Below are 15319 nucleotides of genomic sequence, written 5' to 3'. Positions count from 1 at the left end.
AAAAAAAAAAAAAGCTTGAATACAAGGAAGCCTAACTTGTCCCTACCCAGCTGGAAGCAATCACCGTCTTCTTTGCCTGCCTCGGGCACAGTTCCCCTGTTCTTTTGTGAGACATCGAGGGCTCCCTGATTTGATTTCATACCCCTTGCGTTTAGTAGTCATTGGGGTTTGTATTGCCCTGGCCACGGTAGTTCCTGTTTATTTAAATCGTCTCAATTTCCATGTTCCTTCTGATCTAGGATTTGCCTCTTTTTCTGTAAAGCAGTGGCTCTGACCTGAGATCTGTTGATCTCTGTGTGCAGGATGAGGAGTCCCTAGATGACCTCAGAGGTGTCCTTGATTATCCTGGAACTGCATGTAGAATCTGTGGTCAGGATAGCTTCCTTTGGTTGATGCCAAAGGAATTTAACATTCTCATATCTTCATAGTGCTGTGGAGCATTCTTTCTTAAGAAGTGGGAACTGTATATCATTTAACTTAGAATCCCAGCTCCTGACTCAAAGTAGATTCCCCCAAATGTTTGCAGATTGAATAAATGCTTCCTAATTTTATGATCATATTTTCTCCATAGCTCCCTGGAATTCCTATGCCACCACCACCTATGGGACTCCCCCCTCTACAACCTCCTCCGCCACCCCCACCACCTCCACCAGGCCTTGGCCTTGGCTTTCCTATGGCCCACCCACCAAATTTGGGGCCCCCGCCTCCTCTCCGTGTGGGTGAGCCGGTGGCACTGTCAGAAGAGGAGCGGCTGAAGCTGGCTCAGCAGCAGGCGGCATTGCTGATGCAGCAGGAGGAACGTGCCAAGCAGGTAGGGCAGGTGGAAGCCCTGGCCTGGTGGGAGTGGAGCCTTAGAGAAAGTTGGATCCTAGAGCTAAGGTTTCTGGGAAGGTCAGGATTAAAGACTAGAACATGGAAGAGGATCTCAAGAAGCAAGAGTTGTGGGAGATTGGCCTGTGGAATATTGGTGCTGGTATGAGCTTGTTTTCTTTTTTAAGCAGGGAGATCATTCGCTGAAGGAACATGAGCTCTTGGAGCAACAGAAGCGGGTAATACTCCTCCCCCTTAACCTTTGACCTCATGGTCCAGTTAGTTGGCAGCCATTTATAGTGCTTAGGGTGTACCATTCAAGTTTTCCCTGGAGGCTATTTTGTCCCCAGCTAAGTTCCAGTGTCTTCCAAAGCATTCAGTTTTTCTTAAAGTTCAGGAATTGAACAAACTATGATCTGGGCCTGTGTTTGTATGGCCTGTAAGCTAAAAATAACTTGTAAATTTTTTAGGAGTTTTAAGAAAACACAAACCAAAAATATGTAACAGAATCTATACAGCAGCCCATAAAACCTAAAGTATTTACCTTCTGACCTGTTACACAAAGCATATGCTGATCTCTGCTTGCCTTACATGACATCATTCTAGATAGGACACTGGGCAATTGAATTATTTGTATTGGATTTAGACAAAATATGACTATAAGTCTGGGAATGTTATATAAGATGTTTGGCCCCAGAGGTGTATTGCATTAGTCATTACCCAATGGATTACTCAGGAATATTAAAAAGTAAATGTTAAAAGCCACAGGTATGAGCTGGGTGCAGTGGCTCACACCTGGAATCCCAGCACTTTGGGAGGCTGAGGTGTGTGGATTTTTTGAGCTCAGGAGTTTGAGACCAGCCTGGCCAACATGATGAAACTCTGTCTCTATCAGAAATACAAAAGTTAGCCAGATGTGGTGGCACATACCTGTAGTCCCAGCTACTTGGGAGGCTGAGGTGGGAGGATGGCTTGAGCCTGGGAGGCAGAGAGGTTGCAGTGAGCTGAGATCATGCCACTGCACTCCAGACCCTGTCTCCAAAAAAAAAAGAAAAAAGCAACAAGTCTGGACCTGTGGATGAACTACTGTCTTTGCCCAGATTATGCTGGATCTTGAGGGGTAGATGCAAGAAAAGAGTTTAAAAGTTTCTTCTGTATAATTTAATATTTTGGGGAAGAAAACTCTCTGAAAAGTAGAAAGCAGTGTTTGGCTCAATATGAAATTTTTCGCTAGGAACGAGAAGTTTCCTGGGGTTTTCCTTGGTGTTATTTCTAGGGATTTCTGTTGTGATGAGAGGGCTTCTCCATTTGGATTAGTAGCCTGGAAGTGTCGGGGTGGAGGGGATGTCAGCACCCAAGTGGTTCGTGATTGTTCTCCTTCGGCGCATTACCCGGCTGAAAGAATGCATTTTCCAGGGGCTGCCTGCCAAACGCGTTTTCAGGCTGTCTCTCTACTCCCACTTCCCTCCCATAGGCAGCTGTGTTACTGGAGCAGGAGCGACAGCAGGAGATTGCCAAGATGGGCACCCCAGTCCCTCGGCCCCCACAAGACATGGGCCAAATTGGCGTGCGCACTCCTCTGGGTCCTCGAGGTGAGACCCTGGAATGGAGGGGAAGGGCAAGGAAGGTGTTTAAAAAAATTTTTTTAAAGACTTTTAAAGTATCTGTCACATTTAAAAAGTGCATATAGAGTAAATATACAGTTTAATGATTATTTTACAAACAGAGCACACCCATACAACCAGCACCTGGACCAAGATCCAAAACATTACCAGAACCTCAGAACCTACCCCCCCACCCCCCGCTGTGCCCTCCTCCACTGCAGGTGCTTTTTTTTAGCAAGAGAGGTTTTTTTTTATGTGAGTATTTTGTCTCTTCTGACATTGAATTTCTTTCTCCCTTCTCTCAGTAACTGCTCCAGTTGGCCCAGTGGGCCCCACTCCCACAGTTTTGCCCATGGGAGCCCCTGTTCCCCGGCCTCGTGGTCCCCCACCGCCCCCTGGAGATGAAAACAGAGAGGTGAGACTGATGGTTTCTTCCTAGGGACAGGAGAGTGGTAGTTTAGAAGGGGACTATTTTTAGATTTTTACAGAAGGATTCTGGGAGAAGATGGGGGGACTTAAATTCCTGGGGGTGGTGGGGAGCCCTGCTTATTTAAACTATACTTAGAGTATGGCAGAGGGATTGGGGAGACATTACTGAGGCAGAGTCTTGGGGTCCCTCTGAGGGACACTGAACCTCACTGAGCCCAGTTGGTGTTGCACACACTCTGCTGCTTACATCACCTGGCCAGCAGCCTTTCTAGTCCAAAAGGTGGAAGTAGGCAGAAAAAGGACGCTGTGATTCATCTCTTCTGACTGGTTGTCTCTGGCAGATGGATGACCCCTCTGTGGGCCCCAAGATCCCCCAGGCTTTGGAGAAGATCCTGCAGCTGAAGGAGAGCCGCCAGGAAGAGATGAACTCTCAGCAGGGTGAGTGCCGGCTGTCCTGAGGCTGCAGCCACAGAACCTGGGGAAGCCAAGGCTGAGTCCTCATTCCTGTGTCCCTTCCCCAAGGAGAGTTTAGAGAGAGTCAGGCTCTTGGTAAAGGTGGGTTACTGTGATGCGTGCAGGGCACTGGTACCGTGAAGACTCATCACCACCTTCTTCCTTACAGAGGAAGAGGAAATGGAAACAGATGCTCGCTCGTCCCTGGGCCAGTCAGCATCAGAGACTGAGGAGGACACAGTATCCATATCTAAAAAGGAGGTAGGGTTGGAGCTGAGTCTGGAAGGAAAGGCAGGGGATGGGACTTGGGTACGAAAATAGCACAATTTGTAAGTGTTCAGTAAGTAATAGCTTCTATTTTGTGCCAATTTCTGCCTAAGCATCTTATAGATATTTTTTATTTAATTGCTTTGAGTCCCAAGTACTATGCATGCCTACATTTTACAGCTGAAAGAGCTGAGGTTCTGAGAGGCACAGTAATTCACCCAAAGGTACACAGCTTGTGAGTGGCAGAACTTTGGAGTCTGACTCCAAGGCCCCTTTACAACCACTTCCTGAGATGGCCTCCTTGGAAAAAGCCTGAGCGTTGAACTGTGGGGGACACTGGGGGCGGAGTTCATGGGTTGGGGTGCTGCCACCGTGCTTGTATTCTCTGACCCAGCTGGTTTTCCTCTTGACAGAAAAACCGAAAGCGTAGGAACCGAAAGAAGAAGAAAAAGCCCCAGCGAGTACGAGGGGTGTCCTCTGAGAGCTCTGGGGACCGAGAGAAAGACTCAACCCGGTCCCGTGGCTCTGACTCCCCAGCAGCTGATGTCGAGATTGAGTATGTGACTGAAGAACCAGAAATTTATGAGCCCAACTTTATCTTCTTTAAGAGGATCTTTGAAGCTTTTAAGGTACAAGGAGAGCACACTTGGAAGGGGCAGTGCCAAACAGGGAAGGGGCTCAGAGGTGGGTGAGAGGCAGGGAACAGGCATCTTTTCAGTGCTGGCTTTAGGAACTGGGAAGGGGCTCAGAGGGCAGGGGTTTCACTTTGTCTGCCTCCTCAGCTCACTGATGATGTGAAGAAGGAGAAAGAGAAGGAGCCAGAGAAACTTGACAAACTGGAGAACTCTGCAGCCCCCAAGAAGAAGGGCTTTGAGGAGGAGCACAAGGACAGTGATGATGACAGCAGTGATGATGAGCAGGTCAGGTCTGGCCCTCTTGGCGGAAAGCAGGGACTCTGGGCACAGGTGGCTGAGAGGCATCCAGAGAGGGACCATGGTGAACTCTTGAAGAGCTTCAGTGGCTTAAGGTTAGGGTGGGTTGGGCAGTTTCATTCACATCTGAGTCCTGCTCAAAAGAGGTGATTGTTCTGTTCTAGGAAAAGAAGCCAGAAGCCCCCAAGCTGTCCAAGAAGAAGTTGCGCCGAATGAACCGCTTCACTGTGGCTGAACTTAAGCAGGTGAGACCTGAGAGGATACTGCAGGCCCTGGAGCCCAGCTGGGAGACAACCTGGGAAGCCAGGGAGGTGACAGCTTTGAAGGAAGTGTTGTGGGTGATTTGGGTATGGGTCCTTTGAGGAAGAGGAATGGGAAGAAGAGCTTCAAACCTGACAAGCTAGGGCTTTTAACACACGCATTCCTGTGTGTTTTCCAGCTGGTGGCTCGGCCCGATGTCGTGGAGATGCACGATGTGACGGCGCAGGACCCTAAGCTCTTGGTCCATCTCAAGGCCACTCGGAACTCCGTGCCTGTGCCACGCCACTGGTGTTTTAAGCGCAAGTATCTGCAGGGCAAACGGGGCATTGAGAAGCCTCCCTTCGAACTGCCAGACTTCATCAAACGCACAGGCATCCAGGAGATGCGAGAGGCCCTGCAGGAGAAGGTGAGGTCCTGGCAGGGCTCACATCTGCCCTCGGATGTCCCCATCATTCACAGCAGAGTGCTTCAAAATGGGAACCTGGTTTGAAACCCACCTACCACCTACTTGTTACTTGTCTAATTATCCCTTTGTTTTCCTCCTCTGCTTTTCCTCTCCTCTGCCTTCACTTTGCCAGCTCACCTGGTGACTCGTTTCCCAGATGCACTTTGTGGCTACAGATTCATGGTGGTTGTGTAACTTCTTAAATTTTTTTTTTTTTTTTTTTTAAGACGGGGTCTTGCTCTGTCACCCAGGCTGGAGTATAGTGGTGCGATCTCTGCTCACTGTAACCTCCACCTCCTGGGTTCAAGCGATTCTCCTGCCTCAGCCTCCCAAGTAGCTGGGACTACAGGTGTATGCCACCACGCTTGGCTAATTTTTTTGTATTTTTAGTAGAGATGGGGTTTCACCGTGTTAGGATGGTCTTGATCTCCTGACCTCATGATACGCCCGCCTCAGCCTCCCAAAGTGCTGGATTTACAGGTGTGAACCACTGTGCCCAGCCATAACTTCTTAATTTTAAAGCTTTTAATTAAATGCTTTGAACTCAGGAGGTACAAAAGAACACGGGAGGTCTCTGCCTTTCAGAGAACTGATGAGATTCATCTTTGATGAGATGGTTTAATAACTAGTTATTGATACACACAGCTGAGGCTGATATGGTGTAGTCTATTTTTGTTCACTATGGATTATGTTTTGAAGGGTTTGAGCAGGAAGGATCTTGGTGACTTTCATGGTGAGATAATTGAGGCTTCTCTTGATCTCTTTTGGAGCTGGAAACTGGATTCTCTACACGAATTTGGTGAGTACTTGTTAAGGCTTGTCTTCTGCCATTCTCCACAGGAAGAACAGAAGACCATGAAGTCAAAAATGCGAGAGAAAGTTCGACCTAAAATGGGCAAGATTGACATTGACTACCAGAAACTACACGATGCCTTCTTCAAGTGGCAGACGAAGCCAAAGCTGACCATCCATGGGGACCTGTACTATGAGGTTTGAGAGGGGGCTGGGAGAGGCCAGTCTGGGCCTTGGGGTTGAGACTGTCTGGGGCTTTTTTTTTTTTTTTTTTTTTAAGATGGGGTCCCACCCTGTTATCCAGGCTGGAGTGTAGTGGAATGATCTGGGCTCACTGTAACCTCTCCCTCCTGGGCTCAAGCAGTTTTCTCCCATCTCAGCCCCTCAAGTAGCTGGGACCACAGGCACAGCATGCCTGGCCAATTTTTTGTATTTTTTGGTAGAGACAGAGTTTCGCTATGTTGTCCAGGCTGGTCTAGAACTCCTGAGCTCAAGCGATCTGCCCACCTCAGCCTTCCAAAGTGAACCACTGCACCTGACCCAGGAGGGCTTTTGAAGTGATTACAGTAGTTCCTCAGCCTTAGAATTGCCCTACCCTCGGATGAGATGGACTTTTAAAATGAGGTCCTTTTTGAAGGAGAGATGCAGACCTGGTGACTTCTTTCTCAGACTTTTCGTATTCTGTCTTTGAAATGATAATAGTTGGTGGTGGTTGGTTTAGGGATGGAGGGGCCAAGGGGCAGATGCTTTTAGGAAACTTTTAACACTGAGGGTGGTAGAAAAGTTGGTATTATTTTCTGATCCTTGAAATCATAGTCACCATGATGTCATGGAATTTATGAGGTAGAAGAATTAAATGCAGATTATCCCATTGAGTGCCCTCATTTTACAGATGAGAAGGTAGGTCCTAATGTTGGCTGTGTTCTCATAGTGGGTTATTGACAGCACTGGGAGTCTGGGCTTTTCCCCTCTGCCCTGGTTTTTATTCCTTCCCCTACTTTGGCCAGGGAAAGAAGTGATGAGAATCAGAGTGGGAGCCAGGTAGCCCTCAGTGGGATTTTCTATCCGATGTGGGTTAGGACTTCTCGCCTTTGTTTTCACATGCTCTTGCCATTTTGCTCCCACTAAGTGGCTGGGTCTACAATGCAGTATGCTCTGCTTTTCCCTCAGGGGAAGGAGTTCGAGACACGACTGAAGGAGAAGAAGCCAGGAGATCTGTCTGATGAGCTAAGGATTTCCTTGGGGATGCCAGTAGGACCAGTGAGTGTCAGTTAGCGGGCTGGGGAAGCAGTGAAGAGGGTGGGGATTGGGGCAGAAAGCAGAGACAAGGATAGGGTTTGGCAGATGGTATCCTGTTCTCTTTTTCCTGCAGAATGCCCACAAGGTCCCTCCCCCGTGGCTGATTGCCATGCAGCGATATGGACCACCCCCGTCGTATCCCAACCTGAAAATCCCTGGGCTGAACTCGCCCATCCCTGAGGTGAGCGTTGTCCTTTTGTTCAGTCTCTGCTGTCCCTGCTTTTGAACTGGAAGGTAATTTTTTTGTTTTCCTTCTCTGACTCCACCAGGTGTCTCTTTTTTATTGACACATCATATTTGTCATATACCATGTGTCTCTAGAAAAACAAAGAATGGTTTTTGTTTTTTAATAAACTGACATGCTCATCATAAAATAGTCAGAATTGACAAGTGCAAAAATGAAAGCAAATCACAATTTTACTGCTCAGAAATAGTCAAATTGACTGTTTGGTGAATGTGTTTCCAGCTATGTCTCTGATGACTATAAGAATGAACAGAGAAATAATTTTATCTCAGCCAGATGTGGTGTCTCACACTTGTAATCCTAGCACTTTGGAAGGCTGAAGTGGGAGGATCCCTTGGGGCCAGGAGTTCAAGACTAGCCTGAGGAACATAGTTAAGCCATATCTTTAGTGTTAAAAAAAGAAGCCTGGTTGCGGTGGCTCATGCCTGTAATCCCAGCACTTTAGGAGGCCAAGGAGGCTGGATCACAAGGTCAGGAGATCGAGACCATCCTGGCCAATATGGTGAAACCTTGTCTCTGCTAAAAATACAAAAAAATTAGCTGGATGTAGCATCACATGCCTGTTAGCTACTTGGGAGGCTGAGGCACGAGAATCGCTTGAACCCAGGAGGTTGAGGTTGCAGTCAGCTGAGATTGCGCCACTTCACTCCAGCGTGGTGAAAGAATAAGACTTCGTCTCAAAAAAAAAAATATTTTTTAACTTCAATCTGTCTCTCAGAAATAATTTTATCTCAGAAATGTCTGCAGATTTATTCTTATTTTAAAATAAGCATTAAAAAGAAAACAGACAAGAGTTGTTAAAGTAAAAAAGTAGTATTGTTAAACATTAGATAGAAATTTCTGCCCCTTAAGAGAAATAGATTCTGAACAAGCCAGCTTTCCAAAGTTAGAAATTGAATTCATTAAGAAACTCAGTAAGAAATTGAAGTCATTCGTATTTCACACAGATGAGAGGAAAGAAAAAGAAATTGAAGTAATGTTTTCAGCATACATATTTTGGTTTCAGCATACATATTTTGGTTTCAGACAGCAAAGGCTCTACCATGACAGAAGAGGCTATTAACATACTTTCTGCCTCCTGTTTCCTCATCCTGTTGCCTCCAGAGTTTAGTCGTTTATTAATTTTGCTTTCTAATGCTTTATAACATTTAATTTTATTCTGCACTCATAATTTCCACAGTTCTCAAGTGTCAGTTCTATACTTTCGAGTGTGACTTTTCTCTAGGACTTCAGAATTTCTTTGGCAGCTAAGGAGTAAACCGATTGTGCTGTCTTGCAGAGCTGTTCCTTTGGGTACCATGCTGGTGGCTGGGGCAAACCTCCAGTGGATGAGACTGGGAAACCGCTCTATGGGGACGTATTTGGAACCAATGCTGCTGAATTTCAGGTATGGGCCATGTACTGGCGGTCTGGTTTTGCTTAATGTCATGAAGGTTAGAGATTGTTGGTTTATAGCTTCATTATCAGGGAGTTGTGTGTGTTTTGAAACGTCAGTCTGAAAATGGGCATACATTTTCCTGAGATGTTAATGCAAGCCCCTCACTAGAATTTGAGCTCTAGGTAGGTAGGGATTATTGTCTGTGTGTTGACTTTTACACTCCTTCAGCTTAAAACAGCCTGGCACATGATAGGAACTTAGTAAACATTTGTTTAATGAATAAGTGATCTCTTTCAGACCAAGACTGAGGAAGAAGAGATTGATCGGACCCCTTGGGGGGAACTGGAACCATCTGATGAAGAATCCTCAGAAGAGGAGGAAGAGGAGGAAAGTGATGAAGACAAACCAGATGAGACAGGCTTTATCACCCCTGCAGACAGGTGGGGAAAGCAGAGTGCCTTTTGGAAGTGGCCTATGTTTGGTGGCCTTCTCTTTACTCCAGAGCTTGTCCCTCTCTTCACAGTGGCCTCATCACTCCTGGTGGCTTCTCATCAGTGCCTGCTGGAATGGAGACCCCTGAACTCATTGAGCTGAGGAAGAAGAAGATTGAGGAGGCGATGGATGGGTGAGGGTGCCAGACAGGGCAGAGAGGGGAAGACCTTCACTTCCCTTTGGCTGGCTGACTATTGTTCCTTTCTCCCCCATACCTTTTTAAACAATTATTGAACCAACTCTGCCACGCTCTACTCCAGGCAATGAGGAGTCGGCAGTTGAGGTAAACTGGAAATTAGAGAACAAGATACTTTCAGATGTGGATAAGGATGTTGAAGCAGAGGAAACTGGGTAATGGGATGGGGTGGCAGGGAGGCCTTTGGAAAGGTCTCATTGAGGAGGTGGTGCTTGAACTGAGACCTGAATGAACATTAGGAAAACGCCAGCTACCGGATGATCTAGGTCAGAAGTAACAGTAAGTGCAAGTAAGTGCAAAGGCCCTGAGACAGGCATGGGCTCATTTTGACACTCCACTTTTAGGTACTTAAGTGTGTAGTGTTGTTAAGTCTTCCTAAATGGAACCTTTTATCATGAAATGATCCTCTTTATCCATTCTGGTCTTTGTTCCCTTTTTCCTGTTTTTCTACCTTCTTTTGGATTACTTGAACATTTTTTATGATTCCATTTTATCTCCAGTGTTGGTTTATTAGCTGCGAGTTTTTGCTTTGCTATTTTATTGGTTGCTCTGGGATTTATTGTAGATCATATCTTTATCAAGAGATAAAGACCTTCTCTTAATGTTATACTGCTTCCAGGTAGTATTAAGAGCCTTTATAATATACTTCATTTTTCTTCTCCCAAGTTTTGTACTATATTGTTATATGGTTTACTTTTACATATGTTAGCAATCTGATACTATATAATTACTATTTTTGCTTAAATGGTCAATTATCTTTTAGGGAGGTTTAAATAAGAATCACGAATGAAACCATGTAGTTATCAGTTTTGTTTCTTTCATTTCTTTGTGTATATTCAGGTTTCTATCTGGTATCATTTTTCCTCTGTCTGAAGGGCCTCCTTTAAATGTTTCTTACCTGAGGGGGTGTGGTGTCTTAACACCTGTAATCTCAGCACTTTGGGAGAAGGCTGAGGCGGTAGAATTGCTAGAGTCCAGGAGTTTGAGACCAGCCTGGGCAACATAATGAGACCCATTTCTACAAAATATTAAAAAAACATTTCTTGTATTGTGGGTCTGCTGGTTTTTAATTTATTCAGTTTGGGCAGTCTTAAAAATTCTTTATTTGGCCTTCATTTTTTTTTTTTTGTTATGGAGTTTCGCTCTTGTTACCCAGGCTGGAGTGCAATGGCGCGATCTCGGCTCACCGCAACCTCCGCCTCCTGGGTTCAGGCAATTCTCCTGCCTCAGCCTCCTGAGTAGCTGGGATTACAGGCACGCACCACCATACCCAGCTGATTTTTTGTAGCTTTAGTAGAGACGGGGTTTCACCATGTTGACCAGGATGGTCTCGATCTCTTGACCTTGTGATCCACCCGCCTCGGCCTCCCAAAGTGCTGGGATTACAGGCTTGAGCCACCGTGCCCGGCCTTGGCCTTCATTTTTAAAAAGATCTTTGCCAGGTATAGAATTGTAGGTTGACAATTTTTTTTCTTTCAATACTTTTTTTTTTCTTTTTTGAGATGGAGTCTTGCTGTGTTGCCCAGGCTGAAGTGCAGTGGTGTGATCTCAGCTCACAGCAACCTCCGCCTCCTGGGTTCAAGTGATTCTCCTGCCTCAGCCTCCCGAGTAGCAGGGATTACATGCACATACCACCACACCCAGCTAATTTTTATATTTTTAGTAGGGATGGCATTTTGCCATGTTGGCCAGTCTGGTCTTGAGCTCCTGACCTCAAGTGATCTGCCTGCCTCGGCCTCCCAAACTGTTGGGATTATAGGTGAATGAGCCTTCATTTAGTACTTTTAAGATGTTGCTCCAGTGTTGTCTTTCTTGCATTGTTTCTGGTGAGAAATCTGCTGTCCTTCTTACCTTTGTTCTTGTGTACATAATGTGTCATTTTTGTTTGGCTATTTTTAAGATTGTATCGCTAGCGCTAACAATTTTGACTACAATGTGCCTTGGTGTAGCTTCTGAAGGTTTCTTTGCTTGGGGGTTTTTTAAGTATCTTAGATCTGGGTTTTTAGTTTTTATTAATTTGGGGAAAATTTTGATTATGATTTCTCCCAATATTTTCTCCGCTCCCTTCTCTTCTTTCCTTTGGGAACTCAAATTATTCCTCTGGTAGGTCTCTTGAAGTTGTCCCACTGCTCGCTGATGCTCTTAATTTTTATTATTTTTTAAAATTTATTTATTTTTTTGCTCTTAATTTTTAAAGAAATTCTTCTTTGTATTTCATTTTAGAAAATTTCTATTGCTATATGTTCAAGTTTACTATTTTTTCTTCTGTAATTTCTGATCCAACAGTAATTCCAAACAATGTAATTCTCCTTTCTAGACGTTTGATTTAGGGTTTTTAAAATCTATTCTTTCTTATTTAACTTTTTGAATGTGTGGAATGCAGTTATGATAATATTTAATTTTATTAATTTAATGTCATTTTAATTTTATTTTGAGATGGAGTCTTGCCCTGTTGCTTAGGCTGGAGTGCAATGGTGTGATCTCGGCTCACTGCAACCTCCGCCTCCCAGGTTCAAGCAATTCTTGTGCCTCAGCCTCCAGAATAACTGGGACTACAGGCATGTGCCACCACACCTGGCTAATTTTTTTTGTATTTTTAGTAGAAACAGAGTTTGCCATGTTAACCAGGCTATTCTTGAACTCCTAACCTCAGGTGATCCGCCTGCCTCGTCCTCCCAAAGTGCTGGGATTACAGGCATGAGCCACCACACCTGGCTATAACAACATTTTAATGTATTGTCCGCTAACTCTAACATGTGCCAGTTCTGGGTTGATTGCCATTAGCTGATTATTTTCTTCATTATGGATTGTGTTTTCCGACTCTTTTGCATGCCTGGACATTTTTTTTCTTTTTTTTTTTTTTGAGACAGGTTCTCACTGTGTTGCCCAGGCTGGTCTTGAATTTCTGGGCTCAAGCAATCCTCCTGCCTCAGCCTCCCAAAGTGCTGGGATTACAGGCATGAGCCACTGGGCATGTCCAGTGCCTGGTAATTTTTTATTGAATGCTAGGCTTTGTGAAATTTACCTTGTTGGGTCCATGGTATTTTTGTATTCCTGTACATTTTCTTCAACCTCATCCAAAAATAGTTATATGGAAATAGTTTGATCTTTTCAGGTCTTGTTTTTGGGGTTCCTGAGGCAGGATTGAAGCAGTCCTCCTCACTGTGAGACACAAGTACCTGTGTACTCTACCCACCATCCTGTGAATCAGGAGGTTTTTCCGTCTGGCTAGTGGGCGTTGCACTATTCCCAGTTCTGAGTGAGCAGCGGGTACTGTTACGAATCCTTCTGGGTGCTGCTTTCCCTGTCCTTGGTAGGCAGGTGCTGCCTGTGAACTCTTAATGCCTTCATCTCCCTGGACTTTTACCTTCATCCTCCCAACTGATGGAGTCCTCTGGGCTGTCCATGGGTCTCCCTTCTTTGTTCTGTGGCCTAGAAACTCTCAGTGCAGCATGCTGGGGCAGTTGAAGGGCTCATCACATTTGTTTCCTGTCTCACAGGACTCACTTATGTTTTGTTGCCCCATGTCTGGTGTCTTGAAGAAAACCACTGTGCCAGGCACGGTGGCTCACACCTATAATCCCAGCACTTTGGGAGGCCAAGGCGGGCCGATCACCTGGGGTTGGGAGTTCGAGACTAGCCCGACCAACAGAGAAACCCTGTCTCTACTAAAAATACAAAAATTAGCCGGGCTTGGTGGCACAGCTACTTGGGAGGCTGAGGCAGGAGAATCACATGATCCTGGGAGTCAGAGGTTGTGGTGGGCTAAGATTGCACCATTGCACTTCGTGGGCAACAAAAGTGAAACTCTGTCTCAAAAAAAACCAAAACACCATTTTATATATTTTGCCCATTTTTTGTTTGTTGCATGCAGGAGGGCATATCTGATTCTTGTTGCTCCTTGTCAGGAAGCAGAAGTCTCAAACTTTGCATATTCAAAGAAGAAAAAGAAGGGTACTGTGGACAGGGTATAGTGAGGAGGGCTTGGATAAGGGACCAGACTATGAACCCTTTACGTCATGGTAAGGAGTTTGGATTTTATTCAGATAATGGCCAGAAGCCTCAGAGGGTTTTAAGCAAAGGTCTGACGAGACCCGACTTCCATTTTAAGGCATTTACTCTGGCTCCTGTGTGGCGAATAGATTGTCACCTCTTCCAGTGGGAGAGATAGAGATGAGGGACATGGTCTGGGATGATAGTGGTAAATTTGCTCTTGTTCCTAGCGTAATTCTTGAAATTGGTGGTGAAACTGGCTGTGGATGTGGAAGGCCTGGAAGTGTGAACTATGTATATTAGAACTCCAGGCATGACATTCTTTGGGTGGGAACTGTTGTGGCCTGCTATCTTGCCAGCTTCTCTTTACCAAAGTTCTTTTGGAAACTTTCAGCATCTCTGACCTTTTGACCCTTCTATGCAGGTGGGAGTCCTGGTCTGTGATCCCCTAACTTGGTTCAAGGGGCCCCTTAGCTCCGTCTCTGTTCCCCGGAGCCAGCACTGTGCCACCCTCCCCCCTACACAATTCTTTTCTGTCATGGGCCTCCATGAACTGCGGAGGCTGCATCCCTGGGGAGCTCAGAAGCTCTCCAAGGCGCTGAGTGGTGGTGCCGCCTGTTTCTTTTGTTTCCGCTTCTGGAGACCCTTTTGTACCTTCCTTTGTGGGCCTGATCCCATTGTCCTTTGCAGAAGTGAGACACCTCAGCTGTTCACTGTGTTGCCAGAGAAGAGAACAGCCACTGTTGGGGGAGCCATGATGGGATCAACCCACATTTATGACATGTCCACGGTGAGTACCTGAAGGACACTGCTTTTGGAGGCTGAGAAAGGCAGCAGAAACTAGGGCCTCTGTGACTGTATTTGGAGATGACAAAGCCCTGATCCCCTTTCCAGGTTATGAGCCGGAAGGGCCCGGCTCCTGAGCTGCAAGGTGTGGAAGTGGCCCTGGCGCCTGAAGAGTTGGAGTTGGATCCTATGGCCATGACCCAGAAGTATGAGGAGCATGTGCGGGAACAGCAGGCTCAAGTGGAGAAGGAGGACTTCAGTGACATGGTGGCTGAGCATGCTGCCAAACAGAAGGTAGGCGCTTCTAGGGGGCTGGGCTGGGTGAGAGCCAGGGACCCTGGCCTGCCGTTTTCCAGTGGCATGGTGCCCTCTAGTGGTCAGAGTGAGGGTGGCCTCTGCTTGCTGCCCTGCACTTCCTTAGATTTGGAAATCTTAGAAATCTCCAGTGGGCTGCCCTTTTTAAGGACGATGATGGGGAGGAGCTCAGCCAAGTCTGAGAGGGCTCTGGAAGAGAATCCGGATTCAGCACCTTTCCCACAGACATCTATGTCTATGTCAGGCTGCCCACCCTTGTTTTGGGGGCCCAGGGGTGGTTCAGCCTGTTGTAATGTCTCTTTCTCCCATACAGCAAAAGAAACGGAAAGCTCAGCCCCAGGACAGCCGTGGGGGCAGCAAGAAATATAAGGAGTTCAAGTTTTAGGTCCCCTCACACTGGCCTTCCTTTTGGTCCTCCGTCTGGATGCCTGGGCTTCACAGAAGAGCCACCTCTCCCGCAATTCCCAAGGACTTGTCATTTCATGTTCTTATTTTAGACCTGTTTTGTAAATAAAGCTGTTTCCCAAGGAAAGAGATGAATATGTAACACTCCTGATCCTCCCTCATCTCCTTTTAGCCCCTTCTGCAAAAGGACTTAAAATAGCCTCTTTCTACAATCACTG

At 46.0% G+C, this 15319-nt stretch overlaps 1 protein-coding gene across 2 annotated transcripts in view; it reads left to right on the top strand.

Moving 5' to 3' along the window:
• Positions 1-15238, top strand: part of SF3B2 (splicing factor 3b subunit 2) — an 18106-nt gene extending 2868 nt beyond the window's left edge. The window contains exons 4-22 of one of the 2 annotated variants that reach the window (XM_037741576.1): positions 572-811; positions 1002-1049; positions 2285-2402; positions 2720-2829; positions 3185-3281; positions 3466-3557; positions 3977-4192; positions 4346-4483; positions 4660-4740; positions 4935-5162; positions 6042-6191; positions 7164-7253; positions 7366-7473; positions 8816-8923; positions 9212-9354; positions 9438-9539; positions 14286-14385; positions 14490-14675; positions 15010-15238. In XM_037741576.1, the coding sequence (XP_037597504.1) occupies positions 572-811; positions 1002-1049; positions 2285-2402; positions 2720-2829; positions 3185-3281; positions 3466-3557; positions 3977-4192; positions 4346-4483; positions 4660-4740; positions 4935-5162; positions 6042-6191; positions 7164-7253; positions 7366-7473; positions 8816-8923; positions 9212-9354; positions 9438-9539; positions 14286-14385; positions 14490-14675; positions 15010-15081 (2427 nt within the window). In that variant the 3' untranslated portion in view covers positions 15082-15238. Of the gene's footprint in view, positions 1-571; positions 812-998; positions 1050-2284; positions 2403-2719; positions 2830-3184; positions 3282-3465; positions 3558-3976; positions 4193-4345; positions 4484-4659; positions 4741-4934; positions 5163-6041; positions 6192-7163; positions 7254-7365; positions 7474-8815; positions 8924-9211; positions 9355-9437; positions 9540-14285; positions 14386-14489; positions 14676-15009 lie in introns of both variants that reach the window. The other variant, XM_017537095.2, reaches the window with a different exon arrangement.
• Positions 15239-15319: the final 81 nt, after the last annotated feature.

The sequence above is a fragment of the Cebus imitator genome, unplaced genomic scaffold (assembly GCF_001604975.1).
Source record: "Cebus imitator isolate Cc_AM_T3 unplaced genomic scaffold, Cebus_imitator-1.0 Scaffold102, whole genome shotgun sequence".
Taxonomy (NCBI): domain Eukaryota; kingdom Metazoa; phylum Chordata; class Mammalia; order Primates; family Cebidae; genus Cebus; species Cebus imitator.
Note: the sequence above shows the minus strand (reverse complement) of the source record. Positions and strands in the feature narration are given on the sequence as shown.